The sequence below is a fragment of the Erpetoichthys calabaricus genome, chromosome 6 (assembly GCF_900747795.2).
Source record: "Erpetoichthys calabaricus chromosome 6, fErpCal1.3, whole genome shotgun sequence".
NCBI classification, from domain to species: Eukaryota; Metazoa; Chordata; class Cladistia; order Polypteriformes; family Polypteridae; genus Erpetoichthys; species Erpetoichthys calabaricus.
The window spans coordinates 42,269,216-42,292,546 of record NC_041399.2 but is presented as its reverse complement, the minus strand read 5'-3'; the positions used below and the strand labels follow the sequence as shown (position 1 = coordinate 42,292,546).

Below are 23,331 nucleotides of genomic sequence, written 5' to 3'. Positions count from 1 at the left end.
AGTTAGTTCAGTCAGAGCCTTTTTGAGATTTTGTAGTATTTAGTTTTTCTATTGTGAGGGGGGTTTTACCCTAAATATTGTTATATCAAAATGTCCTTCCTTAGCGAGATCTCTACTGTCCTAGATATACAACCCTGCCAAATTTCTCAGAAGAGTGAGTGAATCAGTCAGTCAACTTTGCATACATAATGAGTAATACATTATTTTATTTTGTTGATGCCTTTATCCAAGAAGACTTTCAACATTTGAGATACAAATGCTGACACATTGTCAGTAGCAGGATTTGAACTGTAACCCTCACAGTTTGAACTCCAAAGCCTTAACCTCTACACTACACTGCTTTCATATCAATAATCTCAATTACAAGTAGAACCAATGAATTTTCAGTGTTATAATGATTATATTCCATTGAAGCCATGTGATGTAAAAGCTTATAAATCTGAATCTCTAGATGTGACATGACTTAGGTCATATATGTTCCCTGCATTATATGTATTACCTTTTAGAATGACACATTATGGGCATTTGCTTTCTAACTGAACATAGGATGACATCTGTCGACATACTGTAGTATGTAACTGAACACTAAAACCTGATATTTGCCTTCCACAACTACTTCTTTGAGGTAACATATGCTGAATCTACAGAGGTGATTTTAGATATTATATTATGAATTATAAGATGAATGTTATGAAAATTATTATATGAAATATTGTCAAAAATATGGTTAATTAGTAAACCATAATTTACTAATTAATTATTAGTAAAAAAGTCTTATGACAGATCCTCGCCTATATATTGGTTTCAGCACTTGTGTGTAGATTAAGATTCAGTTTTCTACTATCCATTTCTTGGTTTTCTGTCCATGCAGAACCCTTGAAAATTTATGCTGTCTCTAACATCAAAACCAATGTTCACTGTCCATAAGCATTCATTTTCCCTACAAATCTCCTCTTTAGGCATATTAATCTGAACATAGGTGTTTCTAGTGCAGTGGAGTGTATGACAATTTGGAACATAAAAACACAGATGGAGTTAAAGGAAAGTGCATTTATGCTACAAACTAGGAAGCAGATCTTCATGCAAGAAGACATGTCAGTCTGGAATAAGTACTATGTCACGTGTTGGAGATGAATAATCTAATAGCTTTTAAAAAATGCCTGGATGATGCACTGGGTCTGTAATATTCCCATGCCATGCAATTGTTGGACTACAGTATGTCATTTAAGGAAAATCAAATTGTTTCTAAAAGGTTATCATCCACTCTGAAATGTCAAAACTTAATAAATTTTATTGGGCATTTACTGTTTATCAGCCAAGAGCCAACCTGAAGTAAATCAAAATCCTTCAAGAAAGATGAAAAAACAAAATAGACTTCATTGTGTGGACAGATGATGAAGTACTACTTTTAAAGGTTATAAACAAGTACAAGTTGTCAAAGCCTTAGAAATAATATAGACTATGAGTTCCGCCAAAATAAATAAGGAGAAATTTCTAAGTGTTTCAAGGTGCTGTACCTATCAGCTGATGCAAAGATGTTATTAAAGTACTATCTTACAATACAGATGAGATAACAGGGCGCCAAACTGAAATCAGTGTTCAATCATATGGCAATTATACATCAGCATTTACAAAAAGTTCAATTTTTCCTACCCACACTGCTGCATATCTTCAGAGATTAATTTCAAATTGATTCCGTTTCTGTGGTGGAAAATACTGTTTCAATGTGGACTGAAGGCCAAAATTAATGTTTGGGAGCATGTGCTGATAGCTCATTGCTGCACCCACCACACAACAAACCACCTAGACTGGGACCCAAGTGCAGTGGGTGACACCTCAGCACCCCTCTGGAATGGTGTGAGGTTTTTTACGGTGGCTGGCGTGCCACTGCAGGCACCAACCTCCATGTTTTCCCTGTAAATAAGAGGACATGTTGGCGAATAAAAAAATATATAAATAAACTTAAATTTGTCGGTGTTAGTTGGACTAGGCCTTAGTTAGCTTCATTATTTGTGGTTAGGGCATTTTCTAAGTACATTTCAAATTTTTTGTTAACATTTTGGGCTTTGGCGTTTTAGTATTTTGACCCTCTAAAGTCTGACCTTACATGGTTTGTGAATCATTTTTTCCTCATTTGTCTCCTGGTCAAAAAATCACTTGCTTTGCTTGCCATTACACCTTTATTATTTTGACAAAACAATTGGTCTCTATCATGATGAAGTGCTCTTTATCATTTTCTCAAGATTACTTTTATGGATTTCCTTACCCTTTTCCTTGGGGGTTTTTGAAGTGCATGTAATTAATTTCTGTACCGTATTTTTCGCACCATAAGACACACTTTTTTTTCCCCAAAAGAAGGTTGGAAATGTCTGTGCGTCTTATGGAGCGAATATTGCATCACAGACCATCCATCCATCCATTGTCTCCCGCTTATCCGAGGTCGGGTCGCGGGGGCAGCAGCTTGAGCAGAGATGCCCAGACTTCCCTCTCCCCGGCCACTTCTTCTAGCTCTTCCGGGAGAATCCCAAGGCGTTCCCAGGCCAGTCGAGAGACATAGTCCCTCCAGCGTGTCCTGGGTCTTCCCCGGGGCCTCCTCCCGGTTGGACGTGCCCAGAACACCTCACCAGGGAGGCGTCCAGGAGGCATCCTGATCAGATGCCCGAGCCACCTCATCTGACTCCTCTCGATGCAGAGGAGCAGCGGCTCTACTCTGAGCCCCTCCCGGATGACTGAGCTTCTCACCCTATCTTTAAGGGAAAGCCCAGACACCCTGCGGAGGAAACTCATTTCAGCCGCTTGTATTCGCGATCTCGTTCTTTCGGTCACTACCCATAGCTCATGACCATAGGTGAGGGTAGGAACATAGATCGACTGGTAAATTGAGAGCTTCGCCTTGCGGCTCAGCTCCTTTTTCACCACGACAGACCGATGCAACGCCCGCATTACTGCGGATGCCGCACCGATCCGCCTGTCGATCTCACGCTCCATTCTTCCCTCACTTGTGAACAAGACCCCGAGATACTTGAACTCCTCCACTTGGGGCAGGATCTCGCTACCAACCCTGAGAGGGCACTCCACCCTTTTCCGGTTGAGGACCATGGTCTCGGATTTGGAGGTGCTGATTCTCATCCCAGCCGCTTCACACTCGGCTGCGAACCGATCCAGAGAGAGCTGAAGATCACGGCCTGATGAAGCAAACAGGACAACATCATCTGCAAAAAGCAGTGATCCAATCCTGAGCCCACCAAACCGGACCCCCTCAACACCCTGGCTGCGCCTAGAAATTCTGTCCATAAAAGTTATGAACAGAATCGGTGACAAAGGGCAGCCCTGGCGGAGTCCAACTCTCACTGGAAACGGGTTCGACTTACTGCCGGCAATGCGGACCAAGCTCTGGCACTGATCGTACAGGGACCGAACAGCCCTTATCAGGGGGGCCGGTACCCCATACTCTCGGAGTACCCCCCACAGGATTCCCCGAGGGACACGGTCGAATGCCTTTTCTAAGTCCACAAAACACATGTAGACTGGTTGGGCAAACTCCCATGCACCCTCCAGGACCCTGCTAAGGGTATAGAGCTGGTCCACTGTTCCGCGACCAGGACGAAAACCACACTGTTCCTCCTGAATCCGAGGCTCGACTATCCGACGGACCCTCCTCTCCAGGACCCCTGAATAGACTTTTCCAGGGAGGCTGAGGAGTGTGATCCCTCTGTAGTTGGAACACACCCTCCGATCCCCCTTCTTAAAGAGGGGGACCACCACCCCGGTCTGCCAATCCAGAGGCACTGTCCCTGATGTCCATGCGATGTTGCAGAGGCGTGTCCTACAACAGTCCTACAACATCCAGAGCCTTGAGGAACTCCGGGCGTATCTCATCCACCCCCGGGGCCCTGCCACCAAGGAGTTTTTTGACCACCTCGGTGACCTCAGTCCCAGAGATGGGGGAGCCCACCTCTGAGTCCCCAGGCTCTGCTTCCTCATTGGAAGGCATGTTAATGGGATTGAGGAGGTCTTCGAAGTATTCCCCCCACCGACCCACAACATCCCGAGTCGAGGTCAGCAGCGCACCATCCCCACCATATACAGTGTTGACACTGCACTGCTTCCCCTTCCTGAGACGCCAGATGGTGGACCAGAATCTCCTCGAAGCCGTCCGAAAGTCATTCTCCATGGCCTCCCCAAACTCCTCCCACGCCCGAGTTTTTTGCCTCAGCAACCACCAAAGCCGCATTCCGCTTGGCCTGCCGGTACCTATCAGCTGCCTCCGGGGTCCCACAGGACAAAAGGGTCCTGTAGGACTCCTTCTTCAGCTTGACGGCATCCTTCACCGCCGGTGTCCACCAGCGGGTTCGGGGATTGCCGCCACGACAGGCACCGACCACCTTACGGCCACAGCTCCGGTCAGCTGCCTCAACAATAGAGGCAAGGAACATGGCCCATTCGGACTCAATGTCCCCCACCTCCCTCGGGATGTGGTCGAAGTTCTGCCGGAGGTGGGAGTTGAAGCTACTTCTGACAGGGGGCTCTGCCAGACGTTCCCAGCAGACCTTCACAACACGTTTGGGCCTACCACGCCTGACCGGCATCCTCCCCCACCATCAAAGCCAACTCACCACCAGGTGGTGATCAGTTGACAGCTCCGTCCCTCTCTTCACCCGAGTGTCCAAGACATGTGGCCGCAAGTCCGACGACACGTCCACAAAGTCGATCATCGAACTGAGGCCTAGGGTGTCCTGGTGCCAAGTGCACATATGAACACCCCTATGCTTGAACATGGTGTTCGTTATGGACAATCCGTGACGAGCAAAGAAGTCCAATAACAAAACACCGCTCGGGTTCAGATCAGGGGGGCCATTCCTCCCAATCACGCCCTTCCAGGTCTCACTGTCATTGCCCACGTGAGCATTGAAGTCTCCCAGCAGGGACTCCAAAAAGGGTGGGTACTCCGAACTGCTGTTCGGTGCATACGCACAAACAACAGTTAGGACCCGTCCCCCCACCCGAAGGCGAAGGGAGGCTACCCTCTCGTCCACCGGGGTAAACCCCAATGTACAGGCTCCAAGTTGGGGGGCAATAAGTATACCCACACCTGCTCGGCGCCTCTCACCGGGGGCAACTCCAGAGTGGTAGAGAGTCCAGCCCCTCTCAAGGAGATTGGTTCCAGAGTCCAAGCTGTGCGTTGAGGTGAGCCCGACTATATCTAGCCGGAACCTCTCAACTTCGCGCACTAGCTCAGGCTCCTTCCCCTTCAGAGAGGTGACATTCCACGTCCCAAGAGCCAGTTTCTGTAGCCGAGGATCGGACCGCCAAGGTCCCCGCCTTCGGCCACCACCCAACTCACACTGCACCCGACCTCCTTGGCCCCTCCCATAGGTGGTGAGCCCATGGGAAGAGGGACCCACGTTGCCTCTTTGGGCTGTGCCCGGCCGAGCCCCATGGGTGCAGGCCCGGCCACCAGGCGCTCGCCATCGAGCCCCACCTCCAGGCCTGGCTCCAGAGTGGGGCCCCGGTGACCCGCGTCCGGGCAAGGGAAAACGCCGTCCAAAATGGTTTTTCTTCATAGGAGGTTTGTTTAACCGCTCTTTGTCTCATCCCTCACCTAGGACCAGTTTGCCTTGGGTGGCCCTACCAGGGGCATAAAGCCCCGGACAACAGAGCTCCTAGGATCATTGGGACACGCAAACCCCTCCACCACGATAAGGTGACGGTTAAAGGAGGGGGCATCACAGACCATGATGTGTAATACCTGACAAAAGTCGACATCCGGGGTAGAGGGCGACAAAACTCACTGTTACGTTACAGGCATTCCCTCTGTGCTTGGAGGAATGTTAGACTCATTGACTCGGCATCTAATCCTTGCGTGTACGTGAGTTGCGAAATCTAAACAAATATAAACAAAGGCAAGATAGCATCTACATCTCATGAGGGAGCAAAGCGAGTGCAGAAAACAAAATACTCAGCGCATATGTTTTGCGCATTATCACTGAGTTGGACTCTGGACTCGATAGATTACCAGCCGCTGGACTACTTCAGGCTGTTCTTTCCTGAAGCTGCCTTTCAGCTACTGTCAGACGAGACAAACAGGTATGCAGAGCAATTTTTTGAATCGAGGGCTGTGCTTGCACCGCATTCTCATTTTTCAAACTGGAAACCCACATCAAAACACAAGATGAAGGGCTTTGTGGCATTACAAATATAGATGGGACTAGACTGGCGATATAACTTCAGGGAGCATTGGTCCAAACGTGCTTTGTCCCCTGGTGGCTTTGGACAGGTTATGGCGTGTGATGATAGGTACGTGATGCTGCAAAGTGATTGTGAACAACTGAGCTTAATAAATTCTGACACTAGTGATGAGGAGTTCTTGGGGTTTCCATAAAACTAGAAGAGTGCTTGAACCTTAAAGTCTCTCCTTATTTGTTAATGACAGTGATGTTTCTTAATACCGCTGTTGAATTTACATGGTTGAAATATTATTCTGCTATATTTTATTAAACATATTAGTGCACCATTTGGTTCAGAATATTTTTTTTCTTGTTTTCTCCTCTAAACCTAGGTGCGTCTAATGGTCAGGTGCGTCTTATGGTGCAAAAAATACGGTAATTAGTTCAAAAATTTTATTTTAAGCGACCTAAAATTATTGTATATCTGGCACAATATGCTTTCTGCAGGATTTGCGTATATTTATATTCCACATGACAACCTGCAGTCATGGTGTGTGACTTGACCTTAGCAACATGTAACAGTCAGCATCATACATGTCTTGGTTGTCCGAGATTGAGTTCAGATCAATTAAAAACGTTTGTGGTAGTATGTGGAATAGGCTTTGAATTTGTTGTGTGTCCCTTTCATTTTGACTTTTGTCTTAGTAATTTGGGCTTTGTTATTTTGCAGTTATTTAAAATCATAATAACCACCACCAAAACATGTCCTTTCCTACTTGAGGCAGAATGGTTTGCAATAGTTAAGATTTATTTGTCTCCTATAGATACGAGTCATATTTGCAACTTTCTATTCATCAGGTGCTTCTCTCATCTTAAATGAATGTTTTCACAGTATATGCTTAGTGCAAATTGATAAATTCATTATTTTATTTTTATCAACACGTTTTATTATTTTATTAGCCCTGGAAGTTTTATTAGTTTTTAAGGACATCATGGTCCTGAAGCATATCTGACTCTTTGATTTTTAAATTTCTAAACTCTAAACTTATTTGTACTTCTACCTTTCTCTTACTTTACAGATACCCCTCGATAACCAAAGAAGGAGTTCTGAAAACATGGAAAAATTGCAGGCCATTGCTTTTTTCAAAAACCGTACTGGATCTTCATTCTCTGAATTCTCCTTGATGCTGATAAGACATATATTATTTGTCTGGTTAGGTTTGTCTATAACCTAAATTTATTATTTTGGATAAAAGATTTCCTACTTGAATTTTAAGCGCCTGGATTTTATTTTCATGGCAGTTTAAGGAATATGCTAAGGTCCTAAACTTCTTGATGACCTGTTTTGCTATTTTTTGATTTCAGGAACATCAATGAATTACAACAACGTTTTTGAGAAAAGACCTTGGAGTAGCAGTAAGTTAGTCAAGTGTGTATTTTTGCATATTCTTGTGGATTGCAAGTGTAGAAAGGTTGTCAATATATTTACCATGTTATGAATTGGTTAAATGTATATTTTTTATATGTTTTATCTAATGGCATGACATAATATTTAAAAAAAAAACTTATAAGACTATCTGGTTTTATATTTTTTTCCTATTTGTTTAACATGATTTTTGTTTCTCATATTGGTATTTCCAAAAAGTTCATTTGGATCTTTTGGTATGCCATCTTATTTTATTTTTGACAACATCACTCTTCCTGGTCCTCTAAAATTATTGTTCTTTTTATGTAACACAACATGTTACTTTCTTTGGGAGTTTTTCGAGAACTGGTGTCAGAGGGGAACATTTTTGTGTTGGAGGGAGAACATTCTTGTTCACTGGGTGGTTTTCTTTTTTCTCTTAGACAAAGAAATATGTAAAAAGCCAGTAGATGAAGGGGCAATTGGCACCCATTGCTGGTACCGGGGTGATAAGTGGAAAGGCAAATTTCCTGAGTATTGTGTTACAAATTATTGTTGCTGGCTGTCTACAGGTCGTAGATACTTATCTGCTTTGATTCTGTTGTTTAAGCAATGAAAATAAGGTTACTGTTGATAGTTTTCTACAGGACGTAGATATTTACCTGTTTTCATTCTGTGATCTGATGCTGATCAAAGCAAATTGGTATGTACCAATATTTGATAAATCGTCATGTTAATGGAGGCAGGGACTGAAGTAGATATATACTTCTGGGCAGTGGGTGGTGCAGCGAGGGATGGTCCACTGGGAACGATGTCAAGACCATTCACACAGAACACAGGGGCTTGCAGGCAGACAAAGGTACATGGCTGGCAACACGCAAGAAACATGGACAGCAACACCTACCTCCAGGGAGAAATCAACAATTCCACCAGAGAGACACCAGTTGGGGGTCCAGCGAGAGAGAGAAGACTCACGAAAGGACCAAGTGAAGCTGATGGACAAGAAGCAAGGCATGCCTAGATTGTTGCAGCAATACAAGGAACCCACAAGTGAAAAAAGAACACTCACTCCACAAGGAAGAGACACTGACAGGTTTTTGACAATTCAGCAAAACTTCTGTTGGAAAACAAGCATTGAGCTTGTATCCATGGACAATTGGTACACAGCGTACAAACTGGACTTTGCACCGTTGAAGGTTGTATACTCCACTATTATGTTTTTAACAGACTTTTAGAGTGTGGACTGTGTATTTTTTAAATGGTTTTCACTCCTGATATTTTAAAATTCTTGTCTACTTTTTCATGGCGTATTTTATAGTGTGTGGTGTAATACAGGTTACTATTGCTTTTCCTGAAATAGTTGCCGTGTCTTTCATTGTGTGTTTACTCACCATCCAATTTAAAGAAATATGTCTGCTATTATCTGTAAATCTTAAGAGTTCCCAGTCTCTTAGTAAAACATGGGTGTCGTAGTGGGATATTTTAATTGTGTCTAGGTTAGATTATCTATAAGTGGATACCTATCACACTACCTTAACATGTGATAATCTACCACCTAGGATCAGGTGACCCTTCTTAATTATGTAATTATATTAAAAAATTCAGTAACATTTGTTTTACATTAAACTTCATTTGTTACATATTTGTTCGATTATGAATTTGCGGTCAAGTATATTGGTGATTCTGGGATATCTGCTGTTTCACAAATTAAACAAACTTGTTAAATATACTGCTTTTCATATCATCCACTGATTACAGAGTAATGGGAAACCAGACTCTCTTATGGTAACAATGAGTGCAAGGCAATACACAACACCTTATAGAATTCATTATCACACCCAGACCTGCTCACACTGCCCCAATACAGAGCTACAAATCAATGCAAAACTTTTCAAATGTAAAAGGAAACAAGAATACTTGGAACAAATTTCCCTAGATCTGGTAAGAATACAGATCTGACGAGGGCCATCAAACATTCAAACCCAGCTTCCTGGTGCAGATGTTTCAGCTGTACTAACCACAAATCCATTATTGTGCCACATTGTTACATTATTACCTAAACTGTTTATGTAAATTAAAAGCAGTGAGCTAAGCACTTCTGGAGAATCCCACCATTGACCTAACTTCATTCTGAAAACGTTACTTAACCTATATTTTTCTGCTGTTAAGGTAATTGTTCATTTATTAACACACAGTGTAGTGGATCCTGGCTTTTTTTAGTTTATTGACAAACTTTCCACTGGATATCTTATCACAAGATTAGTTATATCCTCCTTTTTAACACATCTTCAATTGCTAAGGCCTGACGTACCTTACAGAACTTAGTAAAATTGCTTTACAGAGATCTCAAATAATGGCATATTTACTGTAAGATTCTAAGGATAAATAAAAATATAATAGAAACAGAGGTTTTAGCTACATTCCTATATTAAACCAAAGCAGAAAACAAATCATTTTAGCATAGCATTCTATGGTGTAAGCAAAATTTGACACTGTTATGGCGTTATCCACACATTTATTCATTTTCTAAACACCTTTATCCAAGTTCATATGTGCCAAAGTATGGAGTTAATCCATACAACCCCGAGTGCAAAGCAGGGACCAACTAGCCCAATGCAGGGTAAAATGATGAACACACTTACAGTCACTGACATCAGGCCATTGCACAGTGGTGTGTTTTTTTAAGAGTAATTGTAGCATTAATTTACATTAGGTTTACTTAGACTTTCAATTTCACTTTATTTCTCTGTGTTATTTTTGCTACCCAATTCAGTGGCAATGGAATAGTACACAGGCAGAAGAAATAGCATAGTCTTGTCAGGCATGTGAGACAGCTTGAAAAAAACAACTAATAATCTTAAATTAACAAGTTTGATTAATAACATTTTATTCACAAAGTAGAGACATATAAAAAAAGAGGCAAAGAACTGCAAAAATTAAAGCATCCAGTATTTGTGATATTTAAAAAGGCAACTTCAAGTAGAACTTCAGAAATCAAAGAAAGTTCTTAATTTGACGTGCCCATTAAAGATTCTTCCATGTTACTAATCAAATAAATGTCTCCAGTCTTACAACACTAAATGTCATAAACCTGACAAATGATTTTCTGACAAACCTTATTTGCAAGTTTGCTGGTATAAAAGACATGCAAATGAAAATATCTCAAATTATTTTGGTATTCACTGGTTTACATGGCAATTACATGATGTTTGAATTTTTTAGTACTGGTTTTGACCAATGTTTGTTTTTTAGTTAATAGAGACAGAAACTGTCAGTGAATAAATTTACTATCTACACATGTAAAAATAAATTGGGTGGTCTATGGTGATCATGTCATTGTTTATAAACCTATGCTGAAATCCCCCAAAACCAAATACTGTAAATCCTCCCACTGAATCCCCCCTTCTCTACCAAACATAAAATTCAAGGTAAGAACTGTGTATTCTTTTCTGTAGATTGATGGCTTGGCATTTGGCTTTCTAATATTTATTTCACATCTAGCCACACCATTGTTCATACTTTAGAAACAACAATTCATTACAAAAAATACTAGGTGCACATATAGAAAATGAAAAGTGTTATCATATCTTTGGGGGGCAGATAAAAAAAAAATCACATTTCATTTTGCCTAATAAGAATTCAATACTTTAATTTTAAGACCAAAAAAAAAAATGGTGGTACAGCACTTCCCAACATCTCAATTCCTGGGGTTAGCACACAAGAAAAAAGAAAGAAATCATTCTCTATTTTATCTATTCTAATAGCTCCCATTTTTATTCTGTGATAAACGTGAATCTAAATAACATCCTGATCTCCTTTTTGAAATGAAACATTTGACAGATTTAATCAAAGACTAGGATTTTTTCCTGTATGCAGTAGTTTCAGAAAATACATCCTAAAGGTTTGTTTATGTCATCAGCAGCCTCTTTAAATATTCTTGCCTAAATAGTGTCCAGAAACTTATTTACTTTAAGCCTTTTTAATCCTAGTAACACTTTATTCTTAATAATCTTCTAGTAATTTGCTGTTGCCTTAATATTGCCTGCAGCTATTGGCTTGCTACTGATCTCTTCACTGGTGAAAACTTCAAGAAAATATGAATGAAGATTAATAACTGTGTTCTTCTTCTGCATATATATGTTGCTGCTCCATTGCTATTTTTAGTACACTGCCCACCTTTCTGGCTGTTCTGTTTTAGGCAATATATTTTTAAATTAGCAAAAGTTCATTACTGTTTAAGTGTCTCCAAATCTAGAATTCAACTTTATTCATTTAATTGTTTAAATGTTTTCTGTTCAACATACAACTTTCTACAATGTCTGTGTGAGTTTCCTCCATGTATTGTGGGTGACTCCCTGCCAGGACTGGTTCAGATTTTATGCCCAGTGGTATTAACATTGACTTACAGTGACCATGAAATGAATAAGTGAATTAGAAAGTTGATGGATGGCTATTTTAAACTTTACAGGTTTCATTTCGACATAACAGTGGGAAATATTAGAACATTAGAAAACCTTTTGACAAAAACAGGCCATTCAGCCCAAAAAAGCTCACTAATCCTACCCACTTAATTCCTCCAAAACAACATCGATTTGAGTTTTTAATGTCCTTAGAGCAGTGGTGGTTTGTAATGCGGGGCGCTGGGGCAACCCCCCTACCAAATATTTTAAAAACTATACTTAAATTAATTAGGTAATGCAAAATAATCATGAAATAATTTGTTTATTTTCACCATGTGCCTGGTGTCAGCGCATGTCAACATCCATTAAAAATTGGTTCCGACTTATTTGTTTAATTTCTGTGCGAATTACCTATATTTCCTGATTGAAGGATGCTGCCCAAATGATACTTTATTTAACTCCTTGATCTTTTGGAAAGCAAGTGACCTGTGGCTGCCCTTTAATTGGTTGCTTTCAGATTTTTCTTTGGCGCATCTTTTTGCGTACCAGTCACTCCCACATTTATTTGCAGCGAATTAGTATTGTTTTAGGTTTTTTTAACGTAACTACAGATGAGCAAGTGTGACTTTAGAGAGATAGCATCTTCAAGTGGAACTTCAGAAATCAAAGAAAGTTCTGTTATGTCATTAATGAAACACCCCTTTATAAATCGTTCACTTGAAGAAAAAGGAGAGGATAAAGGAGATTACACCAGACTGACCTAACATAAGAATTCAGCAGCAGTCAAGTGATCGAGAACAAGTTTACACACTGACTTTTTCCCGCTCCTGTCTAACTGGATGTGGTGTAAATAATGCCTTTTTTTTTTTGCTTTCCGTGTTTGCTGTTTGAAAGTGTCAGTACTGAAATGTTGTGGACAACGATGGGGGTACGAGACCTGAAAACATCTTTCTGAAAAAAGTACCCACAGTCATCTAGACCAGTGTTTTTGAACCAGTGTGCCATGGCACAGTGGTGCACTGTGGAAATAACAGTGTAGTTCACATTGGTCTGAACCTGAGAGGGACAAGCTTTGCAGGTGGTCGAGACAGGACTACCTGGAGAAGCTGGCACAATAGCAGATCTGTGATCACTATGTTACAAACACAGCACTTCAAGCCCTTCATATGGGTCTCCAGGCTACTAGAGTCCATCTGCCTGCGTGTGTGGTCACCAGTGAGACTAACAGGACCAATGGATAGTGGGCATACAAACTGCCTCTGATGAAGAGAGGGGCAAGCAAATGGATGAAGCAGCTGGGAGATGCCAGCAAAGTGCTCAGTAAGAGCCATGTCTGCAAACGCTGATCTCAGAGCTCCTTTTCATACTGGCTTCTCTGGTAGTCCCACTTCTTCAGGCTGTTGAACAAGTGTATGAGATATACTGTATATGTGTTTGTTGTTTTGTAAGATAGTGGTGTGCCTTAGGATGTTTTTGGTTGCAAAAAGTGTGCCACCAAGGAAAAAAGGTTGAGAAACAGCATTCTAGACATTAGTATGACACTTTGTGAAATGACTTGATTTAATTAGAAAGTAATTGATAAATTTTCAAGCCTGATGGAAAGGAGGGCAAACTTTATGTTCATGAAAATATAGGTATCCTGATCGTAAAGGCAGAATAAGATTCAGGTTGGACTTGTCCTATGGGTGAAGTACAAGACAGGTTGGGGGACAAGTTATGTTTTTCTGAAAATTGAGGTAAATAATGTCTTTTGTATCACTCTGATCAATTCCTTTTGTTGAATCTTCATAGTAAAGTTAGTAAAACACGACATTCCCAGTTTGAACCAATGTTGTCTGTTCCATAAAACCTCGATTTTTGTCATGTGCTGCTCAATTTCTTCCTAAATAGTTACTTTCATTAATTAAACTATGAAGAAGCTGCTCTCTTCCTCACATGTGAAAACTTCAGAAAAATGCAAGTTTAGAGCATTTTCCATTACACTGTCTGTATATTTTAATTCACCCTTACTATTCTTGATACGCTTCACCTCCTCCTTAAAAGTTCTTTTACTAATAAAATACAGAGACAATCTCTTTGGGTTATCTTTTAAAATATCGGCATTATTTCTCTCCAAACTACCTTTTATCTTCCCTAATATTCTTCTTAATGGTTACCCTTATGCTCTCATACTCCTTATGGTCAGCATTAGAGTTGTTAGTCTTAAACAACTATTTTTTCATTTGTAGATTATTTTTTCATCTCCTTATCAACCCACTGCTGAATTTTTCTTTTAATTTCCTACTAATTCCAAACATTATTATCATTAGATCCTACCTTACATTTTATGTTGAGAAGGGTTTGGCCTTTAATTGCTTTTTCACTTGTTGTTTGTTACTTATATTAATTACTGCAGACTCAGTGGTTTTTTTTGCAATTAATTTAAATAGATGAAGAATTCTTTATTCAATTCCATTGAACAGTCTAGTCATACTGAACAATATGTAACAAGTTCAAGATTACTGTGATGTGTTCATGGTTCATAATGTATGTAGTACAATGAAAGTCTTTAATGACTCCACAGAAGAGTTGACAATAATATATACAGTATGGTATATATAATATATAGTAATAACAAAGCAAAGACAGTGAGAAGTTTTGGGTCACCCATAATCAAATCAAATGCGGTGTTTGTAATCTCAAAAACAGAGAAATAAAATGATGTTAAAAAGGCTGATTAAATCTTTTCAGATGTGACTCTGAACATGACAAATAAAGATGTCAGTTCTCCCAGTCAAGACCGTTTGTGCCAGACCTGAGAAGGACAGGTGGCAATGGACTGTATGAGGAGCTGGAATACCTGGAGAAGCCAGCTATATTGGAGAGCAGTGTGAATTGGATACGCAGAAAGAAGCAGTTATAGCGCCCTTCAAACATGTCTTCTTGGTGCTAAAACTCATTGGCCTGCTGTTTGGCTACCGGTGAGACTTGGTTGTGGACCTTGGCCTTAGGTGTGTTCATGGAGATGGCATACGGATTGCCTTTGACCCCTAGTGGACAGAGAGAGACGGAGATGGACAGCATGCATGAGTAGGCAAAGGGATAAAGCAGCTAGTAACGCATGATGCTGCCGAAGACTTAGGCACCATGGTGGAAGCAGCTGTTGAAAAACCTAAAGGTCCTTGTTTGGGCTCACCAGCATTCAGAAAAAAGTGTCTAATTCTATTCCTCTGTCTCTCTCATCCCCAGGTCATTAAAATATATTTGAAGTTCCTGTTACTCAGTAATTGAAATATGAAAATAGGAATGGATGGATAAATATATCTGAAAGTTGAATCTTTAGAGAAAAGTTGCATTACATGATGTTATAAGTTGAAATCTGAATAAATTGATTACACTAAAAACAATAATGAAGGCCAAAAATGTGTACTGTATTTCATATAAAAGTATTAAATCATCCATCAGTACATTCTGAAACTAAAAATTGATTAAAACAAAACGATGTATCAGTGTGTCTTCAACTTTGCTCTGAAAAGATCGATCATTGTCTAAAGAACTATTGGAAAATATTTAATAACTCTGTGCAGTGTCTAGGCTTACACTGACACTGAATTTGCAGGAAGATTAGTTCATGCCACTGAGGGGCTTTTTAACACTAAGAGGTCAAATTCAAAGTAATTGGAGTAAGGAAAGATTTTACAGTTTTATCAACATCAGAAGAAAGGGAATGTGCTGTACACTGTAAATAATGTAAAAATATGGTTACCAATGAAATCAGAATAGACATGCTGTTCTCGTTAACAAAATATTGTTTTAGGAAAGTGAGAAATTTTAAAGCTTAAAACTGATGTTATTAATTCTTTATTAATTTTTTGGAAATTGTTATAATTCCAGCATTTTCATATGCATGACAATTATGAATTAGAAGCCTTGATGAATGTTTGTTGCATGACTGAAATTAAATGTGACTGTGATGATTGGAAGTTATAGTGCTATTGGTTAATCAGATCAATCAGAAGTGCTATATAACTTATGTATACAATATTATTTATTTATTTATTTGTTTGTTTGTTTTTACCAGGCGCTAATATAATTAATTTACTTTAGTGGCCTACGTGTTGAACATACAGTCCTTGGTGGTGTTGGTGTGAAAGAGATTGTAGCCGTACTCCATATTAAAGCAGTACTTGGTAATGTTACAGTATAACAATTTATAATTTAAATTTGATTTATTCAAAGCTAAAAACTGCTAAAAATCTCGGTTCTCCCTTAGCATCAAACTCTAAAATTAGTGCTGCCTCAGTATCCTGTTTGCTTCTTACCACATTCTGAAAACAGCATCTCCAAGAAAACATCTCACTTCATTGTCTTCAATCGTGGTTTGGCTCCATTAGTTAACATTTTTTTTCTTTTTTTACTTTGTCTTTGACGATATGTAGATAGACAACAGTTTTGAGATTTTTTTTTAAAAAATTGCAGGGCTATGCACTGGTAAAAAATGTAGTGTAATCAGTTTATCTCAGATTTATTGTCACGTGTGACACACAACTGGTCTGCCAAACAACAACTAGGTTCAAATATTTTTTTCTGTTACTAACTTTGCTCCTTTCAGCAAGGTGATCTACTTCCTCCAGCTCTTGTAATTGAGCGTTGATTCACAAAGGAGGAAAAACTCAATCAAATCTTTTCTGTGGGTCCCAAGGCCACAAAGGTTGGGAAACATTTCTCTAAGATAAACACTTTAATCCAGCAAGACAATGAGATTGTTATCCCAAAGTGGCTGAGAACAAAATCTCAGCAGTTGCTACCTTTGATGACATGCCTCCTTTATCGACACTGTTATTTAAACTTAGTGAGCTCTGATGAAATCATCTGGAGCAGTGCACTGACTGATGGGAATTGTAGTTCTCATTCCTGCACTTGCACAAAGTTAAGATGAAGGGAATGGGGGATCAGTTGTGTAAAGTTGATTACACTCACAGCCATATCACCTGGCAAGCACTTGCTAGACGCATCTTTGAACTTTGTTCCTTTCATTTCCTTTCTATAGATGACCATCATTTGCATAAACCAGCAAGCCCCATTTCTCCATGTGCTGTGGCAAAACAGACAACATGGTGCATTAGAATGTCCCACTCGGTAGAGAATTAATAATGACAAATATCGCAAATAAAAAAATATGTTAGCTAATTTTGTTTTTTCTACAGTGTCACCAAATTTGAATCGAATCCATCAAAGCATTTTGAGATTTTGGTGTATTTAGTTTTTCTATTGTGTGTTTTGTTACCCATAAATATTGTCCTTTCTTAGTGAGTACCTACTGCGATAGATATGCTGTACCATCCTTCTAAATTTCAGCCATTTAGCTTAACAAGAAATAGTGTTTTGTTCATGAGTAAGTGAGTGAGTGAGTCAACTTTGCTTTACATTTCTATGGATTATAAAAGGGGTTCAGGCTACGTAGCAGTGAAACAGGTTTTTCCAATCCATGTCCCATCTTCTCTGGGCCTTTCACACAAACTCACACTCACATTAGGACAGTCAATATAAAATGCACATAATTTGGGATGTGGAAGAACAACTGGAGGACCTGGAGGAAAACTCATACAAACATGGAAATATCATGTAAATTCAAAAGAGACAGTAACCACTCTTGGAATTCGACAAGAAGACCCTGTTAATGAGGCAGTAACAGTAGCTGCTACTCCACCCATCATTCATCTCACCTCTCATTTCATTAAACTGCTTCTCCTGGTGGAGCTTGCCGTGGCAGCTGGCCAACCAGTTCAGCCCAGACTACCCTGTCCCCAGGTACAGTTTCCATCTTCTTCTGGGTAATTCCCAGGTGTTCCCAAGCTACCCGAGACATATAATTCCTGCTCCAGATCTATGGTCTGATTAGGGGTCTCCATCTCTAGGGGAGCCACCTGGAGGGCATTCTTACAACATGTCCAAACCACCTCAACTGGTTCCTCTCAAGCCACTCCACTCTGAGGCTCTCACCTTATTACGGAGTGTCAGTCCAGCCATCCTAAAAAGAAAATTCATTTCTGCTGCGTGTACTCACAATCTCATTTTATCAGTCATTACCTACAGCTCAGGACCATAGGTGAGGACATGAATGTAGATTGACCAGTAAACTGAGAGTTTTGTCTTTAGACTCAACTCTCGCTTCAGCACCATGCTGCCGTTTATTGTGATGTCATAGTATTATGTATATAAATATGTAATTCTTTTCTGTTCCGCGATGAGTTAGCCTCTTATCCCGGATTAGTTCTTACTTGTTGCACACAGCTCCTGCATTAAGGTTTTTTGAATATGCATTTTGCTTGTTATGATTGGTTGGAGGGTAATGCTTTCCATTTGTTTGTAGTTATTCTTCAAAAGATGGTTTTTCATGGTTAATAATTAGTCCCTGATCATCCATCTGAGAATTGTTTATCCACAGGTTATACTACAATGAATTATTTTACCCGTGGTGTCTGCTGTTTTCACAGCCTGGGATCAAACCCTAGCTCTCACCCTTACAGACATACGAGCAACCTAACCCACTAAACTAAAGAAAGATGTCTGGAGCCGGCTGGTAGTGGAACTGATAACAGTATTTTATCTGTTCTGTATTGCTGTGTGCACATGCCTAGGGTGATATGATATTACGGGGTAGGCAAAACCAATGAACTGACAAACAGTGGAATTGTGGAACACTGAACAGGGTTCAATCCTTTGACCTGAAATGTTATTTTCGTTAAAAAAAAGGAAGTACAACATCTGAGGTCAAATCATTTTCTTTTAATGCCGTCTTATTTTCTCCCTGTTTCTTTTCTTTAACATTTCTAACATTATTATTTGGCCGAAGCCTTTATTCAAGATACCTTACAAAATCTGAGATACAATTGGTAACATTTCTTGTTTTTTCCAGTTGGAGCCCAGACAGGTGAAGTAACTTGCTGGTGGTCACACAGTGTCAGTAGTGGGAGTTGAATCACATGGTTTGAAGTCCAAAGTCCAAACTACCACAACATACTGCCAGCATACTGTGTTATTTATTAATAATCATATATATATTTATTTATTTTTACTGGTTTTCTAACATTTCTATACATCTGTGTTATATAAGTGTATATTGATTTATTCTCATTTACTACTTTTGGAATGTCTTTTATTTATTCTTTTTCATATCTGTTTGTAATTTGTTTTTCTTTTCTTCTAACTTTTTCTTTGAAAACTTATAAAGCACTTCCTTGTATATAAATGTGCTATGGAAATAAATACTGTTGCTTTAATGTTTCCTTTCTTTATTATTTACTTGTTATTTTGTTTATAAAAATATTGCCTGCTTTCCCAATTTAAAATGTGTATAATATTTAAAATGAAACATTACTAAAAATAACAGCAGAATCCAATACACATAATACAATAAATATACAGAATGCGCATCTGCTATATGAAGTAAACAAAAGCAAATAGTTTTAACGTATTCACATTCTCAAAACTCACATGTCTGCAGTGATCGAGTGGAAACTGTCTCTTAATAAAATATTAATTTTAACTTCATTATATGCTAGGGTTCACGCACAACTCCTCCACATTTTGACCTGAGATATTGGCAACGATAGGCGAATTGTTGGCTACTCAGATAACAGCGAGTTGTTATTTTTAATAACATACCCCCCCACCCCACTCCCGTTTCAAACCACGTTATGCTTATGATGATTACTTTTGCTATTTAAGTGTGCTATAAATCTGTTTTTCAATCGAACTGACCATGATAACAATTCTAACAAATTATCATTACATTCGGCAGAAGAACCAAAGCCATGGACTCTCTTTCGCTCTCTATATATAGACTGTATAAATGCATATAGTAATAAATATAATAATTATTTTATAAAGTAATTCTTTACAGTAGTGCAGCCTTTAGTCTTTATTTGCACACATCTATAGAATAAGGTGTTTGAATTTTGCAGCATTGCAACTCCAGCACTAGACAGATCAGACAGATAAGCGCCGTTGACTGTAATTCATACATCGCGCCCCGTTACCAGTCAAATGAGTTTACTGAGCTTTGCCTGCAGCAGTGAAAGTTTTACAGCACAGCGTTGCGTTTCTCCCCTCGGCGCGGGAGGGAAGTAAGGGTCCGCTCTGAGAGCGGCGGTGGCATATTGTTAGCACTCTGATGTCATGTGTTCTGGATGCTCGGAGAGGGAGTGGAGGAGTCAATGTGCGGTACAATCCGCCGTGGGTTCTACATCTGCAAGTTAGGTACTGGACCCTGAGCAGTGACTTTCTGTTAGTAATCTGCAAACTCCGGCTTCCACAGTAGGAGTCCTTAAAGAGACCGACGAAGGGAGAAGTCCAGTTTTATCCCCGATCATCGCTGAGAAGAACATCATTCTGGTATATCGAGAGCTGAGAGGCATTCTGACAACGCGCGGAGCAGTGGAATCGAGCAGGTACTTTACGGCGATGAAGCCCACCACAAATGCATTTTAACATTTTGTAAACGCTTACTGTTGATTTCACTGTTTATCAATATTATTTATGTGTCCGGAGTAAGGCACTGTACGTTAAACTTACGCTGCATTTAAGGTCCTTGTGCATGTATATTCATTCAGATCATAAAGTGAATGACATTTAAAGGGTTACCGCGAAGGAAAATGAAGCTCTTGGAAAGAAATACATATTTCACAGCTGTTTAAGGTTTTTTTTTTGTTCTTTACCATGAAGTGTGAGCTTGCAATAAATAAATAAATAAATAAGACAAATGAAAAACAGAAAGTGCTAATACATCACATGTTTACATATATAATGTGTGTGTCTATTGTATATATAGATGTAAATCTGGATTTTTTTGCCTTTTCTAAAGGTTCTGAAACAATGGAGACACCCGTGGAGATCTTTAAAGATGATGCTAAGTGTTTCTCGCATTTCTCAGAGGAGTGTATTACGAACACCACCTGGCTTTCCAGTGACTTTGACCCGGACAATATCACACACGAAAACAGCCACTGGACAAATCACACCATGTCGCCTATTATTCCTATAATAACTGCCGTTTACTCGGTGGTCTTCGTGGTTGGCTTAGTAGGGAACTGCTTGGTTATGTATGTAATTATCAGGTAAGCTAATATCACTAAACAGTATTTTTAAAGCATGCATTTTGGAACAGCATACAGCTTATTTAAAACATTGGTATATAAAAAAAAGAAACTTTGCCGTCTGCTTGGATGGAAGGATTTTCAAATCCCCTTATGTGTATGTCATTTAGACTCCAGCACCCCCTTGTGGCGATTTTAAACACATATGTTTTGACTGTGAGAAAGAGAGGATGGCTTTGTTTGAGAGCTTCAATTGTTTGATTCTTGGCTTAAGACGTCTTTCAGCGTTGTCTCTTCAGGTTGTGACAAGGGAGTATAATTTATGGAGTACTATATTTTATTATTAAAATAAGCGGTTCATAAATAGTGCCATATCCAGAATAGGTTGCAGATGCAATGATTAGCTTATAAAAAATTGATATTTGAAAAATGGAAAAAATAATGCAATGTCTAAAAGATATACATTTCAGTTATGATATTAAAATAAGTTCTGGTATTTGCCTGAATGCCATTTCTATAAATCCATATAGTTATTTTTTCCTTATAATGGATTAATGACACAGCAAGAAAGAACATTTTGTGTTTGATTTGTACATTTCAGCCTAAAGCTTTCTTATATATTCATAAAATAAGGCTCGCTTCTAACATAGCATGTCAGAATATGTTAATTACAAAAAAAGATGTTCAATGTTGTTCATTTAGACACGTTTGATATCCTAATGTATTTATAAGAGCTGTACATATATTTTTAAAAGCATGTAAAATCATATTAACAGGGTACCTGTTTCCTTCAGTGCCCCTAAGAGGATATCTATCCACTTCACATATTAATTTGACAGTGACTCTCAAAAGGTTAGAACACTTTTACAAAAGAAAATGGATGGATTGACTAAAACTGATAAAGAAAAGGCAAGTAATTCAGTTCTTTGTGGTAGTCAATAATGAATAGGAAGCAAACAGTATCAACACATTTTATAGCATATGCCTTACATGCTAAAACCCAGGAAGAAAAATGGCTTATAAAATCATAGCAAGTGGTTTATGCGCTAAACACCAATGGATTCAAATTCCAGTCAACAAATAAACAGATTAAGAAGTGTCATTAAGTGGGATTTTCAAGTTTCAGTGCTCTCTGAAGAGCTGGGTTAAGGAAAACATGCATTTAGTATGGAGAGCTCAGAATATTCTTTCCTTCCCATTAAAGTGCATGGCCAGTCAGCAGCTCCATTAATCAAATACATTTACTCTCCTAAAGATGATGATTTGATAAGGAGTCGATTTAAAACTGTCATGGTAGAGAAAAAAATATATTCACAGAGCTTAGGCTGGTTCTTCATAAAGTCTTTACCTCTTATTATTTTTAAGGCAAAATGTGTATTTGCAGAACACACAAGGTGTATGTTTTATGTAAATATCAATTTTAAGACTAGAAGATCTCCAATTTATTTAAGTTGAAAAATGCAAGATGCAATAAATTTCACCTCAAACAAGAAAGGGTGTTGGTGAGAGTTCAATTAATAACATATTTTGGTTTTCTTAATGATAATAATATTAAAAGTAATGCATTTTATTGATGCAGCACCTTTCCGATGCTCAAAGCTCTTAGGTGTTTATTCATATTGTAAATGGATTGACATGGTGGAGCAGTGGATAGAGCTGTGTCTTCATGCAAACAGTGTCCGGAATTCAAATCCTGTTTGTAGATGTTGTGTGGGATTAACATGTTCTTCCCATATCTGTATCAGTTTGTCTTTGGGCACTTGAGTTTTACTCAGACATTCCTAAAGCACATGCAGTTTAAGTTGAAAGCCGGTTGTAAATTGGCATCACATAGCTGTGTGGATCACTGGGCCACACGATGGATTCCTGCCTTGGACCTGATAGTACCAAGAGAGGCTGTGAAATGACATTGAATTAAGCAGCTTTCTGAATGTTATTTTGTACTGGTAAGATAAAGATACCATTCTGTGTCACTAAATGGGGGTGATACGCCTTGTACTATACTGTACATATTTTGTAAAAAAACCTAGTAGCTTTAGCAGTATTCACAAATAATTTCAAAAGTAATGGGGCACACCTGGTTTTTGTTCTTTTTTTTTTGATTTAATAGTTAATCTTTGACCTTTTACTTTTCAGAGTATTCTTTTTCATTCACAAAACACTGTACATACCATAATGCATGCAAAGAGTACTATAGAGGAGAAGAACAATGTAAAAAAGAACAAGACTCAAATTCCTAATGACCCACAATTGTATGTTTGCTGTATAAAGGTACCATGTAC

General features: G+C 39.0%; 1 protein-coding gene across 1 annotated transcript in view; it reads left to right on the top strand.

The window, feature by feature from the left end:
• Positions 1-19,917: 19,917 nt before the first annotated feature.
• The window catches only part of oprk1 (opioid receptor, kappa 1), a 56,522-nt gene continuing 53,108 nt past the window's right edge, over positions 19,918-23,331 (top strand). The window contains exons 1-2 of the mRNA XM_028804447.2: positions 19,918-20,404; positions 20,818-21,070. Of these exons, the coding sequence (XP_028660280.1) occupies positions 20,829-21,070 (242 nt within the window). The 5' untranslated portion in view covers positions 19,918-20,404; positions 20,818-20,828. The remainder of the gene's footprint in view (positions 20,405-20,817; positions 21,071-23,331) is intronic.